Source organism: Myodes glareolus, chromosome 24 (assembly GCF_982192425.1).
Source record: "Myodes glareolus chromosome 24, mMyoGla1.1, whole genome shotgun sequence".
NCBI lineage: Eukaryota > Metazoa > Chordata > Mammalia > Rodentia > Cricetidae > Myodes > Myodes glareolus.
In genome coordinates this window covers 44,553,651-44,574,267 of record NC_142049.1, presented here as the reverse complement: position 1 = coordinate 44,574,267, position 20,617 = coordinate 44,553,651, and the positions used below count along the sequence as shown (strand labels likewise).

Here is a 20,617-nt window from a genome sequence, read left to right as displayed (position 1 = left end):
GCATAGGGAGATGATGAAAAGGCCAAGGGCTTCCAGGCCAGTAAGCAGAAGACATGTCAGCATCTTCACACTTCAGTTTGCTCACTAACAAACCTAATATTCATCCATCCTTTTATATGGACAGCGCAATACCACCTAGGAGGATATTTTCACTTGTTAACAAATAAGAATATTTCACGGAGATAACAGAAAACAAACATAACCTAAGCGATGCCCAAGTCCAGAAGCACACTGGGGACAAAAACTTTCTCTTGTACTTTTTCTTACAGCTACAGGCATTGACTAGTCCCACACTCTGCCCTGTACAATGTGATGTATTGTGGGCCCTTCTAGATACACAAGAACATGATTTGAATACTATGGCTTTATTTAATCGCTTTGATGTGGGGACAGACAGGACATTTAGGAGCTGTGTCAAAATAAACGTTCACATAGACTTATAGAAGTGTTTCTATATTACAAGCCTCATCATTTCTTGTCCTGACTGTATGTAGATGCTAACATATGTGTATTATGAGGGAAAAGCAGAAATGGCAAGGCCAGGGATTGGGTTGGGAGTAAAGGAAGAAGAGAGGGAGGAAGGGAAAGAGAAGAGAGATTGAGAATGAGAAAGCAAGTAGGCAATGTGCTCATACTCCCCAGCCAAGCTACTCCGTAGACGACACACGCCACAGTCCACTGCCTTACATCTTCCCACTTCCCAAACACCCTGCTTTACTAAACTCATTTTCTTCCGGAAGTTTCTATTGTATTATCTTTTACCCTTCAATTTTTCTATTACCTTAGTGTAAGATTAATATTCACTATTGCTGTTCCTTGCCCAAGGATATGGTGAGATCACAAAATTCAAGAATATACAAGTAAAGTTGAAAATACTTGGACTACTGCAATGGCAGAGCTAGACAGTGCGCCCAGGGTTGCAGCACACAGCACAAGATAGCACTCGGCACAAGAGTATTCAATAAATAAGGAGAGCTGATTCAAAATTCACTATGGAGACATTAAGCTATTTTATTAAAATTAAACTGATTTTCTTTCTTACTAAACATGCAAACAAATTAATTAAAATCAGCATGCCAGAGAACGGCCAAACTTAAGAGTTCATTTTAATGATGTCTCTATGCAAAATTACTGATACTGTCTGAGACGAACTAAGCAAATGTCAGGAACACTATTAAATGAATAAATAATTTTTATCGTTAAATGCATATAATAAAATGAACGATGCCTTCTGATTTGAAGAAATTAAATTTTTCTTTTAAATTAACATTTTGCTAATAAATCATTTCATCACAAAATGTGACTTTTGCTTACAATTATATCGATTGTAGTCTTCACAATTACTAAAATTAAAAATTGTAAAAGGAACAGCAGGCCGCTTCCCATGGCCCGCCCGGCTAGCTTTACCCGAAATAATTACACGGAAACTGTATTCTTTTAAACACTGCCTGGCTCATTACTTCCAGCCTCTTATTGGCTAACTCTCACATATTGATTCAACCCATTTCTAATAATCTGTGTAGCATCACAAGGTCGTGGCTTACCAGGAAAGATTCAGCATGTCTGACCTGGCAGCTTCATGGCGGGCAGCTCTCAGCCTCTGCTTTCTGCCTTCTAGAATTCAGTTCTGTCTTCCCCACCTACCTATGTTCTGACCTATCAGGCCAAGCAGTTTTTTTATTAATTAACCAATGAAAGCAACAGATAGATAGAAGATCCACCTACATAAAAAAAATCTCCGATAGTTCTAACTATCTGCTATTATAGTAAAATTACCTTTAGTAGCATTATTATTTCTGTTGTCTGCCCTGCATTTTCCTCAGTAGTGTGTCTTGTTCTCTTAGTCAGAACGAAGCATGGAGGAGGACACCTCTGCGGATGGATGGCGGTACAGTCAGCATCCTGATATGCACGCTGCTCGCTCATAAGGACCTTCTGTTCTCAGGACAGCAACAACAAAACATAAATCCTGGGACTGGAGAGACGTCTCAGCAGTTAAAGAGCGCTGGCTGCTCTTGCAGAGGACCCAGTTCAGTTCCCAGTACCCACATGGCAGCTCACAGCTCTCCGCAATTCTAGTTCTAGGGGATTAAGCACCCTCTTCTGGCCTCTGTGTGTACAAGGTATAAACATGGTGAACAAACATACATGCAGGCAAAACATTCACACACATACAATTAGAAAAATTTATTTTAAAAAATGTAAATACCAAAATTATACCAACTAAGCAGGAGATGAAGATGCCCCATATTCTGCAATAAAAAGGAGCAGGAACATGTGCAGACCTATTAAATAATGACATGGGGACTTACAAAATGGCCGCATTCATTATGCTCTTTAAAAGAATAAAATGAAAGAAAAGAAAGCTATAAAATCATTATGCCTCTAACACTTTTTTCTCCTCTCACATCTTTCACATGAACCATCTCCTTTAAATGTGACAGGACCCTTAGACTTGCCCTGTTTGTTTGCTTGAATGTTTATTGAGACAGGGCTTTCTCTATGTAGCACTGGCTGTTCTGGAACTAGCTCTGTAGACCAGGCTGGCCTTGAACTCACAGAGATCCGCCTGTCTCTGCCTCCCAAGTGCTGAGGTTAAAGGCATGTGCTGCCATTGCCTGGCCTGCTTTTCCTTTTTATAATAAAGTAACTATTTTAATTCTTGAGGAGCATACCTTAGGCTAAAATATTGACAATTAACTAAGAAGCAATGCTATAAAAATGTCGCCCTCCAATAAAATGCATCTGTAATATTGCAAATCTTATTTTAATCACTTGTGGGCTAGTTTCAGGCAGTTTATTTTGAAATACTAGGAATCTCTGGTGAGAACATTCTTTGACATTAATGATACTAGCAGACCAGGCCAATCTCAGAACCCAGATTAGGTCTGGAAGCAATTAAACACAGCAGCTTTCTTGGCAGTTTCTCAGTATATTTGCTATTTTGTGAGAGACTAATTAGGAAAATTAGACTCATCTATCATCGTGGAGATTAAAAGTGAGAGTGTGTGTGTGCGTGTATACAGCACTTTTCAATTTCCATTTGCTTAGTTTTATTTTATATATATATATATATGTGTGTGTATATATACATACACACACACACATACACACACATACGTATATATGTTAAATCTCTTAGGATGTTTTAGACTATATGTCTGGAAATTTCAGCCGTCCAGAAAAAAGAAGGCTGAGAAATAATGAAAAAAATGTGCTTAAAGAATCCATATAAAAGTTTTGGAGACTTGAAAATGAGAACAACAGACATTTAAAAGCTATTGAACCAGAAACAAAAACTCCTTCCTGGCAGGTGCTCACACAGCAACAAGCCGTAACCATTGGGCAAAACGAAGTCGTGCAGACAGTGTCACAGACCTATATCAAATCCAACTTCTAATTCAAAATAAAAACAATTCCTCCAATTGTTTCTTTTGTTTTCTTATTTGAACATTGGGGGGAAAGTCATTAACTATAAAAGAAAAACTAAATAATAAAGTATTAAAAAATAAAATTAATTTAGTGGCTTAACTCATATCCACTCTAGGGAGGATCACTGCATCGACCACCACACAAAATACATACAATGTACACAGAGGATGGGTGTGTACAATGTGTATTGATAATCACTTTGAAGGTATTTATGTCAATAAGAAAACTGTGAATTTCATTGCTGTCACTCTTAATGGGATTGTTTTTAATAAGCAGTTATCTAAGCAGTAGGAAATAAATAAAAATGATAAAACTCAAGAAGCACTTTTTTCAGTGGGATTATCTCAAGTATTTAGTTTTTGAATATTACCAAAACAAGAAGTATCAAGTAAAATGCTCAGGTATGGGCTGCAGTTACTTAAAGAGAGGAAGAAAGTGCTATTTAAGTTGTCCTTTTCTATATAATTTAATGAATGTTTCGAGAAAATTATGTCATTCCTTCAAAATGTAGTTTGGTTGAATTCGAATTATTTTTCTGCTTTTAATTCTAAAAAGTTCATAAATCTTAACACTGAACCTTTATGATTTGTTATTCTTTTATTTAAATTTTATTATGCTAAGTTGTTTAGGAAAAAAGTGCTGGGAAATAAAAATGGAGATAACATGAAGTCAATGGAAAAGCCCACAAGGGACCTTGGACTGCACAGAGCAGTGGGCCCTTAAAGCCTCCTGGAGGGAGGAGCATTTGCAGAGAAGCTAATCTTCAGCATTTCAGTCATTTTCCTTCCTATTTGAACACAACTCCAGAACATGTCTTGGATAGAGAGAAGTTTCCACACTAACAAATGCCTGCAGAATGCATTGGTAAGTTGGGTGTCAAAAGATAAAATCATTTTTAAGCAGAAATGTTTGTGTCCTACTTACATTCTCCTGTAGTTCTCTCTGCCTGTCAACGTCACATAAATCTCAAACAACCTGAGAAGAGGTGAGCCTATCTGAAGACCCACCCAAACTGCTCTAGCCTGTGGTGTGTCTGTGCAACATTTTCTTGATTGCTAATTGATGCAGGGGGGCCCAGCCCACTAAGGGCAGTGCCACCCTGGGCAGGCGGTCCTGTGCTGTTTAGAGAAGTTAGGTAAGTAGTCATGGCGAACAATCCAGTAAGCCATGTTCTTCTAAGGTTCTGCCTCAGTCCCTGCCTCCAACTTCCTGCCTGTTTCCCTTGATGATGGACTAAACTCTTTCCTCTTCAAGTTACCTTGGTAAGCAACAGGTTGTATCACAGCGAGAGAAACCAAAGCAGGACTCAGATGAACCATTAGCACTACAGTCCTGAGGTACTGACAAGACAGATGTGTGGAGCTGACCATTCTTACTTCCTTTATATTCACCACCCACACCTATCATATCCCCTCCCGCCTCCTTACTTCCTGAAGTACTTACTTTGCAGTTACTGCAATAAGATACCATGACCAATGCAACCTAAGGAAGAGTTTATCCTGGCTTATGGTTTCAGAGGGATAGAATCCATCACAGCAGGGAAGGCATGGCAGATCAGCAGCAGGACCAGGAAGCTGGCTGGCCACATTTTCAATAGCACACAGAAAGCAAGGCAGAACAGGAAGGTTACAAACCCTCAGAGCTCTCCCAACTCTAATGTAATTCTGACTCCAACAAGGCTCCACCTCCTAAGGGTTCTATAACCTCTCCAAAGAGCACCACCTACTGGGACCAAGTGTTCAAAGAAATGAGACAATGGAAAACAATTCTCACTAAACCCTAACATTGTTCTCCTAAATGACTGCCCTTCCACCTTCATATATATTTATGTATTCCTTTCATCTGGATTCTGCATTGCAGAGAAAACAGGCAATATACATCTTTCTGAGTTTGGCTTATTTAGCTTAACATGATGGTCTCCAGTTCCATCCACTAGCTACCAAATGACATAATGCACAGGAAAAACAACTTGGCTTATTCCACATCAAACACAGATAAGAAAGTTGAATAAATGTTTTATATATTAATTTTATGTAAAAATTTCCAATGCTTAAAATTGTATTTTAAGAGAAAAGCAAGCTTGTTTCATATATGCAGATTATGTGTGTCTCTGCACACTTGTTTGGTGCATGAATGTAAGTATGCAGATGCATGAACCCAAGTGTACACATGTGGAGGTCAGAGGAAGTAGTTAGACGTCTTCCTCAAACTACTTGCTACAAAATTCAAAGATCACAGTGTTAGCTGGGCTGGTTGGTCAATACGCTGCTGACGTCAGATGTTCCCTATACCCTGATGTTTACTTTGGAGGAGGCATGCTTAGCCATGCCTGGTTTTTTATACAGGTGCTGTCAAACTAATGCCCTCTTGCTGACACGAGAGTGATCTTACTCATTAGGGCTAAGTCCCTGAGCCCTCCCTGGAAGTGCAATTTTTAATAATATTGATTTTTATGTTTGAGAGGATCAGTCACATTTCTGGAAGAGGACTTTTAAAAGGGGTTCACAGAGTTAGACAAGGAATAGCTGTTCCAGAGGGCTAGATCTAGACCAATGTAAAGTAATTGGCCTCTGAACCAACCTATAGCATTCTGATCTCTCCACAGTGCTGACATTCTTGTCTGTTGATCTCCGTAAACACAGCTTCTTTTCGAGAGATTCTGTTCACAGTTCTACTACAGTTTTATGCATGCTTTTTGAAATCAATTAACTTAGCAGAGTGCTGGCTTCCACCAATCCAAGGGCTCAGGTAGCATCTTAGGCCTACAGTAAAGTTTCCCTTCTTGCGGTATCACCTCTCTGAGGTACTGACCAGCATATTTTAAACTTGCCTTTATTTATGATTTTCTTTCGCTTTGAACGATAAAAAAAAAAGTCATCATTAGCCAGAATGATAGCACTAGCAGCATGTCTCTCTAATGACGTTTAGAATTTGTACTGATGTACTGATAGACAAATAGGAACACATCACAATTTACATCACAGTTCTTCTTGGTCTCTTTAAAGAACTGGGAACTTAATTGTTACTGTCACACGTCAATCAAAGCAAATGTTTCTTAGCATGTATTTCGGTGTTGGTGGCCTTCTAACTGCCATGATGGGGAAGGCATGGCAGCAGAAGCCTGAGGTAGCTGCTTACACTGTCACAGTCAGGAACTACAGAGCAGGCTATAAAACCTCAAGGCCCACCCAGTGACTTCCTCCAGTAAGGTTGGGCCAGGTAAAGGTCACCTAACCTTATGGTAAACACCCTCTGCCAGTGACAAAGCATTCAAACACACAAGCATGTGAGGGGACATTTCACATTGCAACCAAGGCAACACTCAGAGACTGACAGTGATGGCGGGTAAGCACAAAGGTCAGGAGGAGGGTTCCTGTCCTGAGCAGGATGAAGCAGGATGATATGAAGACTTTATCACACTCTTAAAAATGGCTCTAATTGAAAATAAACTGCCTACTTGTAGAATTTTCCATGTAATATTCTCAGTCTGCAGTTGACTTTGGGTAGCTAGAATTGTGCAAAACAAAGCTATGGATAAGGCAGGATGAGTGGGCAGCATTAGGTAGAGTAGACACCAGACAGATTGCTTTTGTTGTTTTCTCAGCTGTGTAGTTTGTTCATTTCTTGTTTGTCGCATATTTTAAAACACCCCTCCAAAATTATACCGAATAAGGAATAATATCAACTCAAAGTATCAGATGAAAAGATTCAGTTGAACAGTATTGTTTGAGCAACCTCCTAGGACCAAGAGCAAACACTACAGGAGTCAGTTACATCTTTCCCTGATGAAATCTCCTCTACTACTGCTCATGGCAATGCAGATGGTTACTGTTCTGAATATGGGAAGAGGAATGGGAAGCACACCATGCCAAGGCCTGTACACTACAGAAGTACATACTAACAAAATCCAAGCCAGCTAAAGTTTATGGAAGGTCTCGTTAAGCCTAAGTATGAACCACACACTGTAAGACAAGATTTCTATTAGCTAAGTACATTTAAATAAACTAAACTCGAAATTGTCAATTGCAATTGGAAATATACAAAACCCCCACACTTGTAAACAGATGAAGGACTGTGCTCCTTCAATTTTTCTTCATGAGAAAGAAACTGTCTCACAAGCATGCCTGGTGTTCAGCTTGGACTCATTGCTGACTATAGAATAAAAATATTTTTCTGAATCATGTAAGCCTAATGAGTACAGTTATTTCCTCTGGCCACTCCTGAACTTACTTTAGTAGAGAATGTTATATAGGGAGAGGCTTAAGGATAGACTTCGAGACTAATCAGTAAATTAAGATGGGATTAATGTGATCAGTTAAGATTTTTTGGTCTTGCCTGTGGAGCTGAGCTAGCATCTATATCCCAAAGCAGAGCAGCGGTAATGGAAAATGAGCGTTAGCGACTATCTGCTGCTGTGATGAGACATCACGAGCAAGGCAACTTACAGAAGGGCTCAGTTAAGCTTCCGGTTCCAGGGTTCCAGAGCCGGACAAGAGTCCATCACAGCAAGTAGGCAAGGCAACAGGAGGCAAGTATGGCAGCATGGCAGCAGAAGCAGGAAGCTCCCCTGCAAACAGGAAACAGAAAAAGATGAAACCGGAAGTAGGTGAGGCTTTATGCTCTTGAAATCCACCCTAATTGCATACTCCCTCCAGCAAGGCCTCACCTCTTACACCTCCTCACTGCTACCAACTAGGGACCAAGTGTTCGAATATCAGAGCCATGAGGGCCACCTCTAACTGAAAATACCACAGAATACATATTGAAATTAAGGAACAAAAATCCACAACAGAATGTTACAGATATGACTTCCATTCTCTCCACAGCCCTCTGACATACGTTCTTTGTGAAAATGTGTTTTCCTTGGTTGTTTATGTTGCTCAACTCCTGTGGTTTGAATGAAATGCTATTTTAATAAAAAAAAAATTCCTAGAACTGTACTTCCATTTTCTGTTCTAATTTACTACATATCGGGAATTTGCAGACCGTGGCCAGCAGGTGGAAGATTGTTCCTGGCATTTCCAGCACACAATATACATATCTTATATTCACATTTTAACTTCTATTATTTCTCAACCTGATTTTGCATTATCTCTTAATAGTGTAAACCTTTTTGTGGGATAAAACAAATCTCAGTCTAAAAACCTTCCAGAACTCTATCCATTTCCAACAGGTCTTGAAAAACATCACACTTGTAGCTTTAAAAATACACAAAATTTGATTTGCATTATACTTCAGTGTGTTTGGGGCCCTCCTAATGTCTGCCTCTACTGCACAGGTTTCTTGAAATTAAGGTATTTATCATCTTTCAACCTCTAGTGGAACTTTTCTGAATTAAATGGAACACTGGTTCCAAACCCCAAATGGTGGGAAATCGTCAAAGGCATGTGTATCTACTCAATAAAAATGACTTCTGTGAAATAGACAGTCATTGTGATGCCAAGATGTAAGACAGAATCGGGTCTGAGGAGGTGAGCTGGAGCTGGTGAGGTGTCTCTGCACCGTCCCAACCGTGGAATCGGCGATGTTTGGACTTCTTTCTCACCCCAGATTAGATCTAGATTTCATTCTAGTAGTTTGGGGCACATTATCAGTTCCCATGGTCTTGGAGTTCTTACAGAGTATCCTTTGGGCCTTCAGTTAAAAGAGGATTTAATGAGGCTTCCCCTAACACTAAGATCTACCGACTTATTTTTGTCTACCACATATGAGGTTATTAGTGAATTATTTCTCTTAAATGGAACATTAGTGTATCCTGTGGGGCAGGGTTGCATTTAACTAGACTTAATTTATTGTTCTAGTCCTGTAGTCCACACACTATCGCACCACATGACTTAAGTATTCAATAAGTGAATGAACCAGTAACCTCTGCACACCTGCTAAAAGGTGGGCTGCTCCATTGGTTGTAATTTCTACCAGTCAAGCCAGGATTTTAAGACCTATCAGTCAGATTAAAATAAAATCTCAAGGCCAAACAATACAGTCTAGGCTAATGGATAAACAAATCTAGCTTAAATATATGATTTGATATTAAAGGCCAGAATTAGCAGACTTGAGCATAAATGTTAGATCACACGCTTGGCTAGGAGCCTCGGGGCAGTAATGTCGTTTAGAAGAGTAGTTGAGGCAAATGTATTGCCAGTTGAAAGGCTGCCTAATCAATTTAGTGGGAGGATTATCCGGGGTAAAGGGCGGGGCGGGGGGTGGGGGACAAGAATCAAAGAAGAAAGCCCGGGGATGCATCTCTGTGGTAGCATGCTTGCCCAGCCTGTGAGGTCCTGGTTCCACAAGTACCTGGCAAACGGACTGTTTCAGAGCTTTGGGCTCACACGCAGAACACATCCGCACTGCAATGAACGTCAGCCCCCTTTCGGGAAACAGCTCAAAATGGTCCATCACACGGGTAGAGTCTCTCCTTGTACCACAGTGGAAGCTTGCAATTGGAAGTTTGTTTCCAGCGCCAAGGGACCCGGAAACCCTGAAGCGAGATTGACATCAGCCTCGCCGAATGGCAGAGCACGCAAAGGCGGGCCCTCGTGTGGACGTCCAATCGGTAGCTCCTCGGAAGGCCAGGGCGGAAGCTGCAGCCATGGAGCCGCTCGTGCATCATATGGAGCGCTTCTCCGAGGTGCTGGCCGTCTCGTGTGGGCCGCTGGTGCGCTCCTGGGATGCAACAACCGTGCGTAGGGCGCTGCAGTGGGCGCGCTATCTGCTCCACGTGTACCGACGCTTCGCGGGCCGCAACCGCGCGCGGGAGGCGCTAGAGAGGCGGATCCAGTCGTGGGGAGGGCCGCCCGGGCTGCGCAGCTTCGCGGCGCTGGAGTTCGGGGACGCGCGCCTTGTCCTGCGCCTGCTGCGGAACCGCGCGCTCGCGCCCGCCGCCGCCCACGCGCTGCCGAGCCTGCTCTTCCCCGGGCCCGGCGCGGACAGCGAGGACGACGCGCCGCAGTCGCGCCTGACCCTCCTGGCGCGCCGCGGGAGCGCGCTGCACCTGCTGCTCCGACTCGGCGGGGACGCGCCCCGGGGCGCGCTGATGCGCACGCACGCAGAGCTGCTGTGCGCGCGCCTGCACGAACTGGGCGGAGGTGCCCCGGCGGCAGGGCGCGAGCTCCTCGAGACGTTGTGGGCGCGGGGGCCTCGGGAGCACGTGCTGAACGTGGCGGGCGAGGCGCTGCTGCGCGATGTAGACCCGCAGCCCGCTCACGCTGCAGACTCTGCGGGTGCGAAAGAGACACAGGAACTGCTGCGGTGGCTTCTGGACAGCCCCGAGGTCTTGACCGCTTTCTGCCGCCAGCTGCCTGCCGTACGCCTGGCCTCCTTGGCCGACCGCCACCCCACGCTGTCTCGGGCCTACCTGGGCCTGCTCACAGCCTGGGCCACGCAGCTGCACTATGACCTGCAGAAGGGCTCCTGGGTCCCCACGCAGCCTGAGGACGTGCCCTGGAAGGAGTTGTGCCTCCGGCTGCAGAGCTTGTGTCAGGCCCCACCACCCCTGCAGGAAGAGGTACTGGAGACTCTGCGCACCAACAAGGCGCTGGATGGAGACTTCGAGGTTCCCGGGATGAGCATCTGGACAGACCTACTGCTGGCCCTGCCTGGTGGTGCTTAACTGAGTGTGGGAACATGTGAGGTTCTTAAGTCCCAGGCCGAGCATCTGGACAGACCCATCTCAGGGAGGGATGGAGGAAACAGCAAACATCTCAGCCAAGCCTCCACACTCTAGTGTCCTGCTACTACTTGACTGTATATACAGTTTACAAAATGTCAGCGTTCTCACCAATGCCATGTGCTACATGGTCCCCAAACCTAATTATTTAGGTGCCAATTTTAAGTGGTTCGTAACACAAGCACAAATATTCTTTGAGTTTTCTAGATTCCAGAAATAGTGTTATTTCCCTTACGGTGGTGGAGCCAAGATCTTGGTTGGCCATGTTAGGCAAGTGCTTCACCACTGAGCTACACCCCTGCCCTTGGAAGAATTCTTAAAGCCATGGAATTTTCAGCTTGCTTTGTGTAAGGCTAACTTGTAAGAATACTAAAAATAGATACACCTTTTAAAGGAAAAAGCAACCTTAAATTTTCCAAGCCCACCTTTTTATCCGATTGACTTATTTTCCTTGTTTGCTGACTCTTTATTGGTGAAAAGTTTTGTTTAACCAGAAACACGTGGTAGAAAAAAAGTGTTATTTTCAAAGCTGACTGGGTTATAGTCAAAATCTAGATGTGCCTTCCTTAACCTGTCTACCAACCTTAATGTGCATTAAAGCTGTGTGTTCAGAAAAGTTCTGTCCCTCGTTTGTACAAATCACTACTCTCAAAAGTCAAAATAACAGCATACCGAAGCATTTCTTGAGAACACACCTAGTGTTTAGAGCACTGTAAATGTAAATGTATCCTGGGATTTCGATTGGATGGTAAAGAAATCAAACTAGTAAGTTAGAGAATCAAGGACACTTGTGCTATTAATCAGGTTGAGTTGACTTTTTTCTTCCTGGTTGCTGGATGGAGACTATTGGGAGTGTTTGTGTCTAAGAACCCAACTTACATCTTCTGGATTCTGACAGGATTTCCTTGCGCATTTACACAGGAGCAACAGCTCAGCCAAACTCGTTATATTTTCAGCACCTTGGGACATTTTCCTACTCATTTTTTTCTGGTCACTCTCAGCAAGGGATACTTTCCTTTTTCTTCTGGACCCTTGGCAGCTTTTATTATTTTTTATGAAGCTAGTCAGTATCTCTTTTGATGTTTTAGGGTCTCTGTTGCTGAAGTTAGCGTGGAACTCACTGTCTGCTCATGCTATCCTCAGAGTCCTGCAGTATTCTCCTGCCTCAGCCTCCTAAAGGCTAAGTGTGAACCAATGCATATAGCTGAATTCTGTGTTTCCATGGTTTTGCTATTTTAATATTGTTGCATCTCACTCATAGCTTGTTTTCTGTTTTTTTGTTTGTTACAGGAGGAAACTTAAGTTTCATATAGTAAAGGACATCTTGATTCTCTCACAGTTTTATCACTTCCGTTTCAGATGACTTTGTGGGTTCCAAGGTTGTGTCTCCATTTACGTATTGGCTTTTGTTTATTTCTTTTGATTTTAGGGTTCTTTTGGGAAACACCTCAGGGTGATGAACATTTTAGTGTGTATTTACAAATGCATGCCTGACTCCCGTTGAAAGATGGTTTTGCTGTCCACGTGCTTTTCAGTTAACGTTCAGCGCTCTCTCCTTGTTGGTAAAGAAGGGAAGCCATCCTCAGGCTACAGTTCCTTTGTCAGTGGACTTCTTTCTATTTTAAAGCGATCCTTGGTTCAACATCTGCATCCCCACCATTTCCTCCATGTTCCTATTGTTCTTAATCTGTCCTCTGACTGGTTGGGCCTATACTAGGTTTAAGTTCCCATATCCTAAAGCTATTTCCTGGCTGTCTCCTTGTCATTTTGCTGCTGTGGAAACTGCCGGTCTCATGTGACCCATTTCCCGGTTCTGATATTCTGCCCCAGATTTAAACCTGCAAATGACTACCCAGCCTTGGGGAAATTTTTTTCCAAATTCCACTGCAGTTACACTGGCTTGGGGCACCTTGTGAATAAGGAGAAGTAGGATCTACATCATATTTTCCCTCTTAGTGGGCTGATGTCAGTGTGCTGCAGTGAATTACCTGGGACCGAGACTGGAGAGGGGTCACCTGCCTAGCCACTAAATATGCCTCCCTTTTTATTCAAATGATTGTTTAGGGATGTGTGTATCTATCTATGTTATATCAACAATGCCAATGCCAAGTAGTAGTGGCAAGGCTTTGGTAATTCAAGGCCTGCCTGGCATGTACTCATATATTTGTAACATATCTCACGTGTTTGTTTGTTTTTAATTCCAGGATTAGTTTCTAGCATTGGTTTTGTTGTTGTTGTTGTTGTTTGTTTGTTTCAGATCTGCTTTATCTTTAAATAAATATGTATGTGTGTCTGTATGTGGATGTTTGCATGTGAGTAAAGATGCCCTTAGAGGTCAGATGGAGAATCCTGTCACCTAGAGCTGGAATTACAGGTAGCTGGGAACTGTCCAGTGTGGGTCCTCTGCAAGAGCAGCAAATGCTCTTAAGCACTGAGCCGTCAGCCACTTGTTTTTTATAATCTACATTTCACTTCAGAGTCTGAAGTTTCTTAAGCTGAGATCAATCCCCACTGCATTGATGGGACTCCTTGTTTCTTTGTGTGCTTTTGTTTTGACTTTGTTGTTTTTGTTTGTGTTTTGAGTTGAATTCCTTGGGCTGTACATCTTGGTTGTCTACTTGTGTGGATCTGTAATCAACTAAGAGACAGGCTTCTGGAGACGTCTGAAAGGTATCCCCTGGGAAGATTAACTCGGGGAGAAGACCCACAAATATACCCAGTATCCTTCTGACCGCCCAGGTATTTGGAGACCAGAAAGAAAAGCAATTGCTTTGGGCTGCCTGCCTTGACCCTTGCTCGTGAGTGTATATACTCTCCACGTATCTCACGTATGACAACATGCTCAGTGGAAACAAGCCCACTTCTGACTCATTTCTCCTGGAGCATCCTGAATGTCTGGGTGGTAACTGACACTCATATGTAACTGATCGCTATGCTTGCGCGAATGGAAATAGAGCAAAACATTGTGACAGTATCTTCACCAGAGTCATCTATCTAAAAGGTAAAACCCATTTTAGAAGTGATTTAAGTAGAATAAATCTGAATAATCAAGGCCCAATACATTGTGACTTTCTCAGATTTCAACCCAGCAGCCTTAAATACTTCCCAGAGTTACTTTATTCAACACAGAGTTGAATCTGTGTTCATCCATGCCCTGACTATTTCTGAGGATAGCCTGGGCTACATAGTGCATTCAGGCTAGTCAGGGGTAAGTCCCAGGCCAGTCTGAGCTACTTATGAAATCCAGGCTAGCCTGGACCGTAGTATAAGATCTATGACCTCCCCTCAAAAAGAATTTTGTTACTGTGGATGAATTTTCAAGTTTACTCTTCCCCTCTATCATATTTTGACTCTGATGTTGTATGCCAAAGTTCAAAAGTAGAACTGGTTATAAACAGAATGACCCCTCTCCTAAAAATTTAGCACTTATAAGATATTCATTATTGATACAAGTTAACTGATGTAAACAGTCTAAGAAGCAACCATTGATTTTTCTCAAGATTTAATTGGAAATGATCAATTACTCTGTCAGGAGCATGGCAGCACCTCATTTATCAGATGCTTATTGCCCTAGTGGGCTAAGGGTGCCCTTTTGACTTAGGAATGTCGTGGCCCTAAGGGAAGGAGCTTAAATCATTACAGTGATGGCTGGCTCCCTCTGTCTCTGAGAGCTTCCTTGCTCTTCACACTGCAGTTAGGTTTTGAATTAAAAGGAGCGTGACGTGTGTAAAGTCCCATTGTGGTTGGGACACTGTCTTTTCACAGTGAGTATTCCGGTCACACCCTGCAGCAAGTCCACAGGCCGTTACGGTTAGGTCCAAAGGAAACTCCCATTCCCCAAACTCCCAAAGGCAGTCCAAACAGCCAGAATGACTTCAAAGATGGGAACTGATTTTGTGCATTCCTCAGGAATGCTGGCTTTACTCTACCCACTGAAAATGTTTCTGTGGTCCAGGTTGGACTCGTTTCTGGTCAGATAGAACTTTGGCGTTTAGGGAATTGGGGTTTCCTTTGGACCTGACTGTGATCATGGGGTTCTAGCATGAAAACTGAGTTTACATTTTATGTTTACGTATGATACAAAGACGCTCTCAAGCTCAGAAAGCCATCTGCGGTAACCTCTAGATCCTAGCTTCAATTTGAAGTTGGCTTCTACACAGTTTAAAAAGGCAACTTGTTCCAAAATCAAATTTTTGTCTGTGTTTATCACAACATTCTTTATGACCCTTTACTTCTACATTCAAGTGGCAATTTTTTTTACTCATCTGGTAAGCGCTGTTGCCACTCTGTTGTTGAGATTTAATGTGCTAAAAAATATTAAAATCTAATTTCCATAATAAACTATTTTTGTGTTTTAAAGTGATCTTGCTGAGTTGCCCAGACTGACCTTGATCTCAGGGTTTCTTGGCTCTGTCTCCATAGCAGTGGAGATGTGTGTTGTCCCATCATGCCTTGCTTGTGAGATATATATATATATATATATATATATAGAGAGAGAGAGAGAGAGAGAGAGAGAGAGAGAGAGCCAAAAGTCTCATATTTTTAAAGACTATTGAGAAAGTAGAATGTAAAGAACATGTTTGTTTTAGGTAAATACTGGGTCTGTTCATGCGTCAGCTCAAAACTCTCAGACGGCTCCTGAAATGTTCATTACTGTGCTGAGCTTTTGACATGATACCAATATCTTCAGTACGATATTCTGTGCGAGGCTATGCATATACTTAGAATATTGACACAGTGCCCTCGGGGATTTAAGCATGTGTGCTGTTAGCTCTCAGTGAATGTAGATGTAACCATGGGAGAACATAGCCAGATTTCTTTGCAAGTCTCAGACACATTCAGTACCATAAAAACATCTGATGTCAGCTTTTAAATTGACCTCACCAGTGTCCCCAGTCAGATTCTGTGGGACACTGAATAAAAACCAAGACAAGTAGAGGAAAGAGGTTTGTTTGTAGGGAGAAGATGGGCTGATAGGCATGCAAAAGAAGTCGGGGGGAGGGTGTAGAATCCACAGTGCACATGTATGAAATTGTAAAAGAACACAGTCTACCCACAATGATAACTGAATTTGTATCTACAACTAAACTTTAAACAGCCTTCAGTGTAATAACAATTAAATATTTTAAAAGTAAATCCTTGAAGTTTATTAGTTGTTTTACCTTCTCTTCTAAATGTAAAGAGATCTCATAATTTGGAATACTTTGGGCAGGAGGAAGTTGTCCATTTTCTGTTGAAAAAAAAAAAAACAGAAAACGCAAAATAATGTCAGCAGTATTTTAGACAAATCCTCGGGATTTTACCTGAGCAGAAGCAGCAGTGAGTGGGAGAAGGGCTCAGGCAAATATGTATTTATTTCTCTCTGGTCTGTTTCCCAATAAATACAAAAGCATGGGTTTTTGACAGGGCCAGATTGGTGTTGCTGTTGAAACAGAAAATAAATGGCGAGTGACTAATAAGCAATTTACAGCAGATACATGGCATAGTCCCGGTCAGCAGAGGAAGGCTGCATATGGGGTAGCTATAGTAACCAAATCCCATCGAGCCCTGCCACGATGTTCTAATTATAGCCAGGAAGCCCTGAAACCTGTGCGGTGCAAATTGGCCCCTGTAGATTCAAAATGACTTCATTGTTGCCACAGACATTAGCTAAGGAAGAGTATTTGAAGAATTTATATTAAAACCGGATTCTTCAAATAGACTATTACCATGGCTGTCACAGCATTATAATTCATTGACATTTTTTTTCAAGAATCTGTTTTTATGTTACAGGAACTAAAGGGCAGGAAGGAAGCAAAGCGGGGAGTAGTTTTAAAACTTTAAAATGGCTTTAACACCAGTTTTTACCAATGACACAATTCCTAGAAAAACATTAACAGTTCTTGAAGCTTCCATCTCATTCTCATGCTGTGTAGAACCATGTCATTCTTTAACAGAGCAACGGAAACGTGGCTATTGAAAACCTTTTTAGGATGTGACTCTTAGTGGCACATTACATTCATGGTGCTCCATCTGACAGTGCATTGTCACTGAGCCAGAGACACGACTTGAGACATACCCTGTTTTCTTGCCTTCAAAAACTCTGTGATATTTTCTTCTTTTCCTAGTGTCTCGTGAAAACTCCGTCATTTGCACTGGTTTTTCTTCACGTAAAATGCCAGTTCCTGCTGCTCCACTTTTTTCTTTGACTGTCTTTTGCAGAACGTCAATGCTATTTCTTTTGGGATGTAGTTCTATAGAATTTTGTTCTATTTAGTTACATTTCACATTTTAAATCTCTCTGTGTGCGGAGGGGGGGGCGGTATCTTTTGCCAAATGTCACCATTATGTTTTAGAATTTTTTTTTAACCTCCCTTACCTCATCTTATCCTCATTAGAGTCCTTCCTGTTGGGATAGTAGAGTTTCGTTTGTTTGGGATCCAGTTCGGGAGTCTCTACTGTTTTAGCTCTGAGGGCAATGATTCTCTCTGACTCTTATTTCTGCCCTTGACCTTATTCACTGAACTTTAGTTCAGTATTGTGGCTTTCATTTTAAATCTAGACTTTAAAAGGACATTAAAATAGAAGGTGACGTATTTAAGCAAAGGATGGGGAGTCGTGCAAATGAATATGATTAAAGGGTATTATATACATGTATGAAGAAGTAATAATGGGCAGCATTTTGTACAACTAATGTATACAATAATTTTTTTTTCTCTTTCTACATTTGTACTTTCCCACACTTGCTTCAAGAGTGTCTGGAATTCCTTAGATGGTTTTTGGAGTTATATCTCTAAAGTCTCTGCTGGGTAACTGCAGCATGTCCTTTGTCTCTGCACTAATCTCTCTGGGCTGTCTTTTTATTCATTTCTATTGGACACATTTATTTATTGTTCCATCCAAAGTAAGGAAAACCCCCATCTAAGCCCTCAGAGGTTGCTTAGCAGAAGGTGTTTGAGACTTTAAGATGAGAGTTTCAGCAGAGGGTATTGACCCCAGTCTCCAAGCCTGGGCCTGAGCCTCCACAGAAGGCAGATTCTGTGATGAGTAAATGTATGAGAACCAAACAGTGGGTGCAGCCTGCTGTTTGGTACTTGGATGTGTAGACCTGTACTGAAATCAGTCCTCACCTGGTAACTTCTGAATGCAGGAAATTGAGGTGGAGGATTGTCACAAACTGAAAGTTAGCTGAGGCACAGGGTGAGTTCTAGGCCAGCCTGGGCTACAGAGTGAAGCCATAGTGAAATAGTGTGCTTACAAAGAATTTTGCTCTAGAATTCAGACCTTAATGTATAAATAAATACTCCTATTACTATTGGTAGCTTTGGGTTGAAAAGAACAGTAAAATATCTAAAAGAAACATTTAAATATATTTAATACAACAGACCATGTTGACTTTGTGCACAAATCTATAGCTATAATTAATAAAACTCAGATTCTTGTGTGCATATATTACTTTTGAGTCATTTCTAGTCTTTATGTATTATTCTAGGGAAAAATTATTAATTAAGACATTTCCGCCAAATATAGGTGGCTAACACCGAGGGTAGAATTTGAGAGAGCTTTGTTGGTCCCAGATTTCTGGAAATGTCTGCCACCAGGCAAATCCTTCACATTTAGCTTTAACTACAGCTTTTGTGGTGATGCCATGCAGACCATCCCTCAGTATGATTGACCCGTCTATATGTGCTCCCCATAGTGCTGAGTGTGAATGTTGTCCTCATAGAGCTCTGACTCTGTTCTCTTGCTCCACAAATCAGGGGAAGTAAGAACCATATAGACATGCAAAGTATTGATGCAGACCTTTTACAGGTCAGAACGTGTCATGCCCACTTATCCTCCAAGCTCAGTGGCGTGAGATGTTTACATCAAGACGTATCTATTTATCAAAAAGAGCTGAGTTTTCTTCAGCCATTCCTGACTTTAGTTCCATTTCAGCCAATCTGTAGCTTCTGTGGTATAAGACTCAGAGCATGGTAAGGAATTAACAAGACCTAAGACATATATATCACATAAAGGTTTATTCCTTCATAAAAGCCATGTTAACTTTTGAATTATTCAAACAATGTAGCATAAATAAATTACATGGTTCCAGGCTACTCATTCCATATAGTTATCAAAAGCAATTTCATTCACTCATAAGCTCGAGAAAGCCATGAACCACTATTATGCATTTTACCACAGAATCTGTAATCAGAACCTGAAGTTTCATGTTCTCTAAGTGTTTATTGTATGCCAAGTGAATCTGTTACTTATTTGATCTATCACTTTCCATACAATTCTGTTCAGGAACTTCTATGTTAATGTGTAGATGATAAATGTCATTTAATCAAGTGATTGTTTCTTCAACTCTTAAACTAAAGCAAAAGTAAGCACTCATGACTTGAACTCAGTGATAAAAGCCAGAAGAGGTCCAAGGCCCATGTTAAGCTTTGCTGTTTGTTCTGATATCACAATGTTTCTTTTCCAGACTTCTGAAAATCAGATGAACTATGATTACATACAGTACTTGCTGATAGTTTTTGTAAACACAATTAAAATTAAAATTGTTTTCAGAAGAGAATTGGCAAACTTTGAAGGTATGTTTTTAATCTAGAATCCTTAAAATATTGGATGGATCATTAAATTCTCAACACCCCATTTAATTCAGAGAGCATATAGCACGTGTAATGATAAAAGTCACAGGATTGCAAAGAAAATATTTCTTTATTGAATCTGATCCTCTTACTATTTTCATAAGCTATCACAATTAAGCTATAAAAATTATCAAAACTATGAAACTACCAAAACCAACAGAAAAGCCACATATCTTCAGCTACAAGAAACATTGCCATGGAGAGAGAGCGATTCAAATCAGATTGGACGCTTTGACGTCCAGTCACACTGATGACATCGTACTTGATTGATAGCGCCTGTGTGCAGGGCAGCATGCGGGGCTCGGGGTTTGCTGATTGATTTCCGCCAGCTCCATCTCTGTGAAGGAGATCATGTGCCCCAACAGCACTGCACTTTCAGCTTGGAATATTGCTGTGTGGATCACCAGGTGATGAAAACAGTCCCAGGTCTGCATAGCTATGCTATTAGTTCAGCTGTAGTTCTGGTTGAACAGAGGGCTTTGAGAGAGACATTGGTGGGTGTGACTATCCACATTTTTACCTGCCATATGGTTCCTTGTGGAGGAGAAATCCCTCCTGCTGGTTTGGTTAGTTCTCATGTTTATGGTATATAGGAGTAGGCTCACATGGTAGATCCATACAAAGCAGTCAGTTACAAATAACTTTAAAAATTGACTTGGTTATATTAGTTCCACCTTTTATATAAAATGCATTGCATATATTCTGCCAAAGTTACCACATTTATCATTTAAAATTGCGAGGATTATGAGCATGCTTTCTCCCTTTTTATTTTTAGTCTAAAATAAAAATGAAGAAGCATTTTTAGAATGGGAATTCCATATGTACAAGCAAAGATGGTTTCTATTCCTGTTAGCCCTGGTCTCACAGACTTGAAATACCTTCCCAGCCTTGCTGCAGCCTGCAG

The 20,617-nt window shown here is 41.5% G+C and overlaps 2 protein-coding genes across 3 annotated transcripts in view; one reads left to right on the top strand and one right to left on the bottom strand.

Moving 5' to 3' along the window:
- Positions 1-9,866, bottom strand: part of Gas2 (growth arrest specific 2) — a 136,856-nt gene extending 126,990 nt beyond the window's left edge. The window contains exons 1-2 of one of the 2 annotated variants that reach the window (XM_048442510.3): positions 9,727-9,866; positions 7,878-7,999 (exon numbers count right to left, since the gene is read on the bottom strand). The gene's annotated coding sequence lies outside the window, so the exon portion shown is untranslated. The remainder of the gene's footprint in view (positions 1-7,877; positions 8,000-9,726) is intronic. The other variant, XM_085682705.2, reaches the window with a different exon arrangement.
- Positions 9,867-9,940: 74 nt separating this feature from the next.
- Positions 9,941-11,714, top strand: Fancf (FA complementation group F). Its single transcript, XM_085682702.2, has one exon. The coding sequence runs from the start codon at positions 9,941-9,943 to the stop codon at positions 11,039-11,041; it is 1,101 nt and encodes a 366-aa protein (XP_085538828.2). The 3' UTR covers positions 11,042-11,714.
- Positions 11,715-20,617: the final 8,903 nt, after the last annotated feature.

Coding starts and splice junctions, on each gene's coding strand:
- Fancf (XM_085682702.2), top strand. CDS start 9,941: ATGGCAGAGCACGCAAAGGCGGGCCCTCGTGTGGACGTCCAATCGGTA.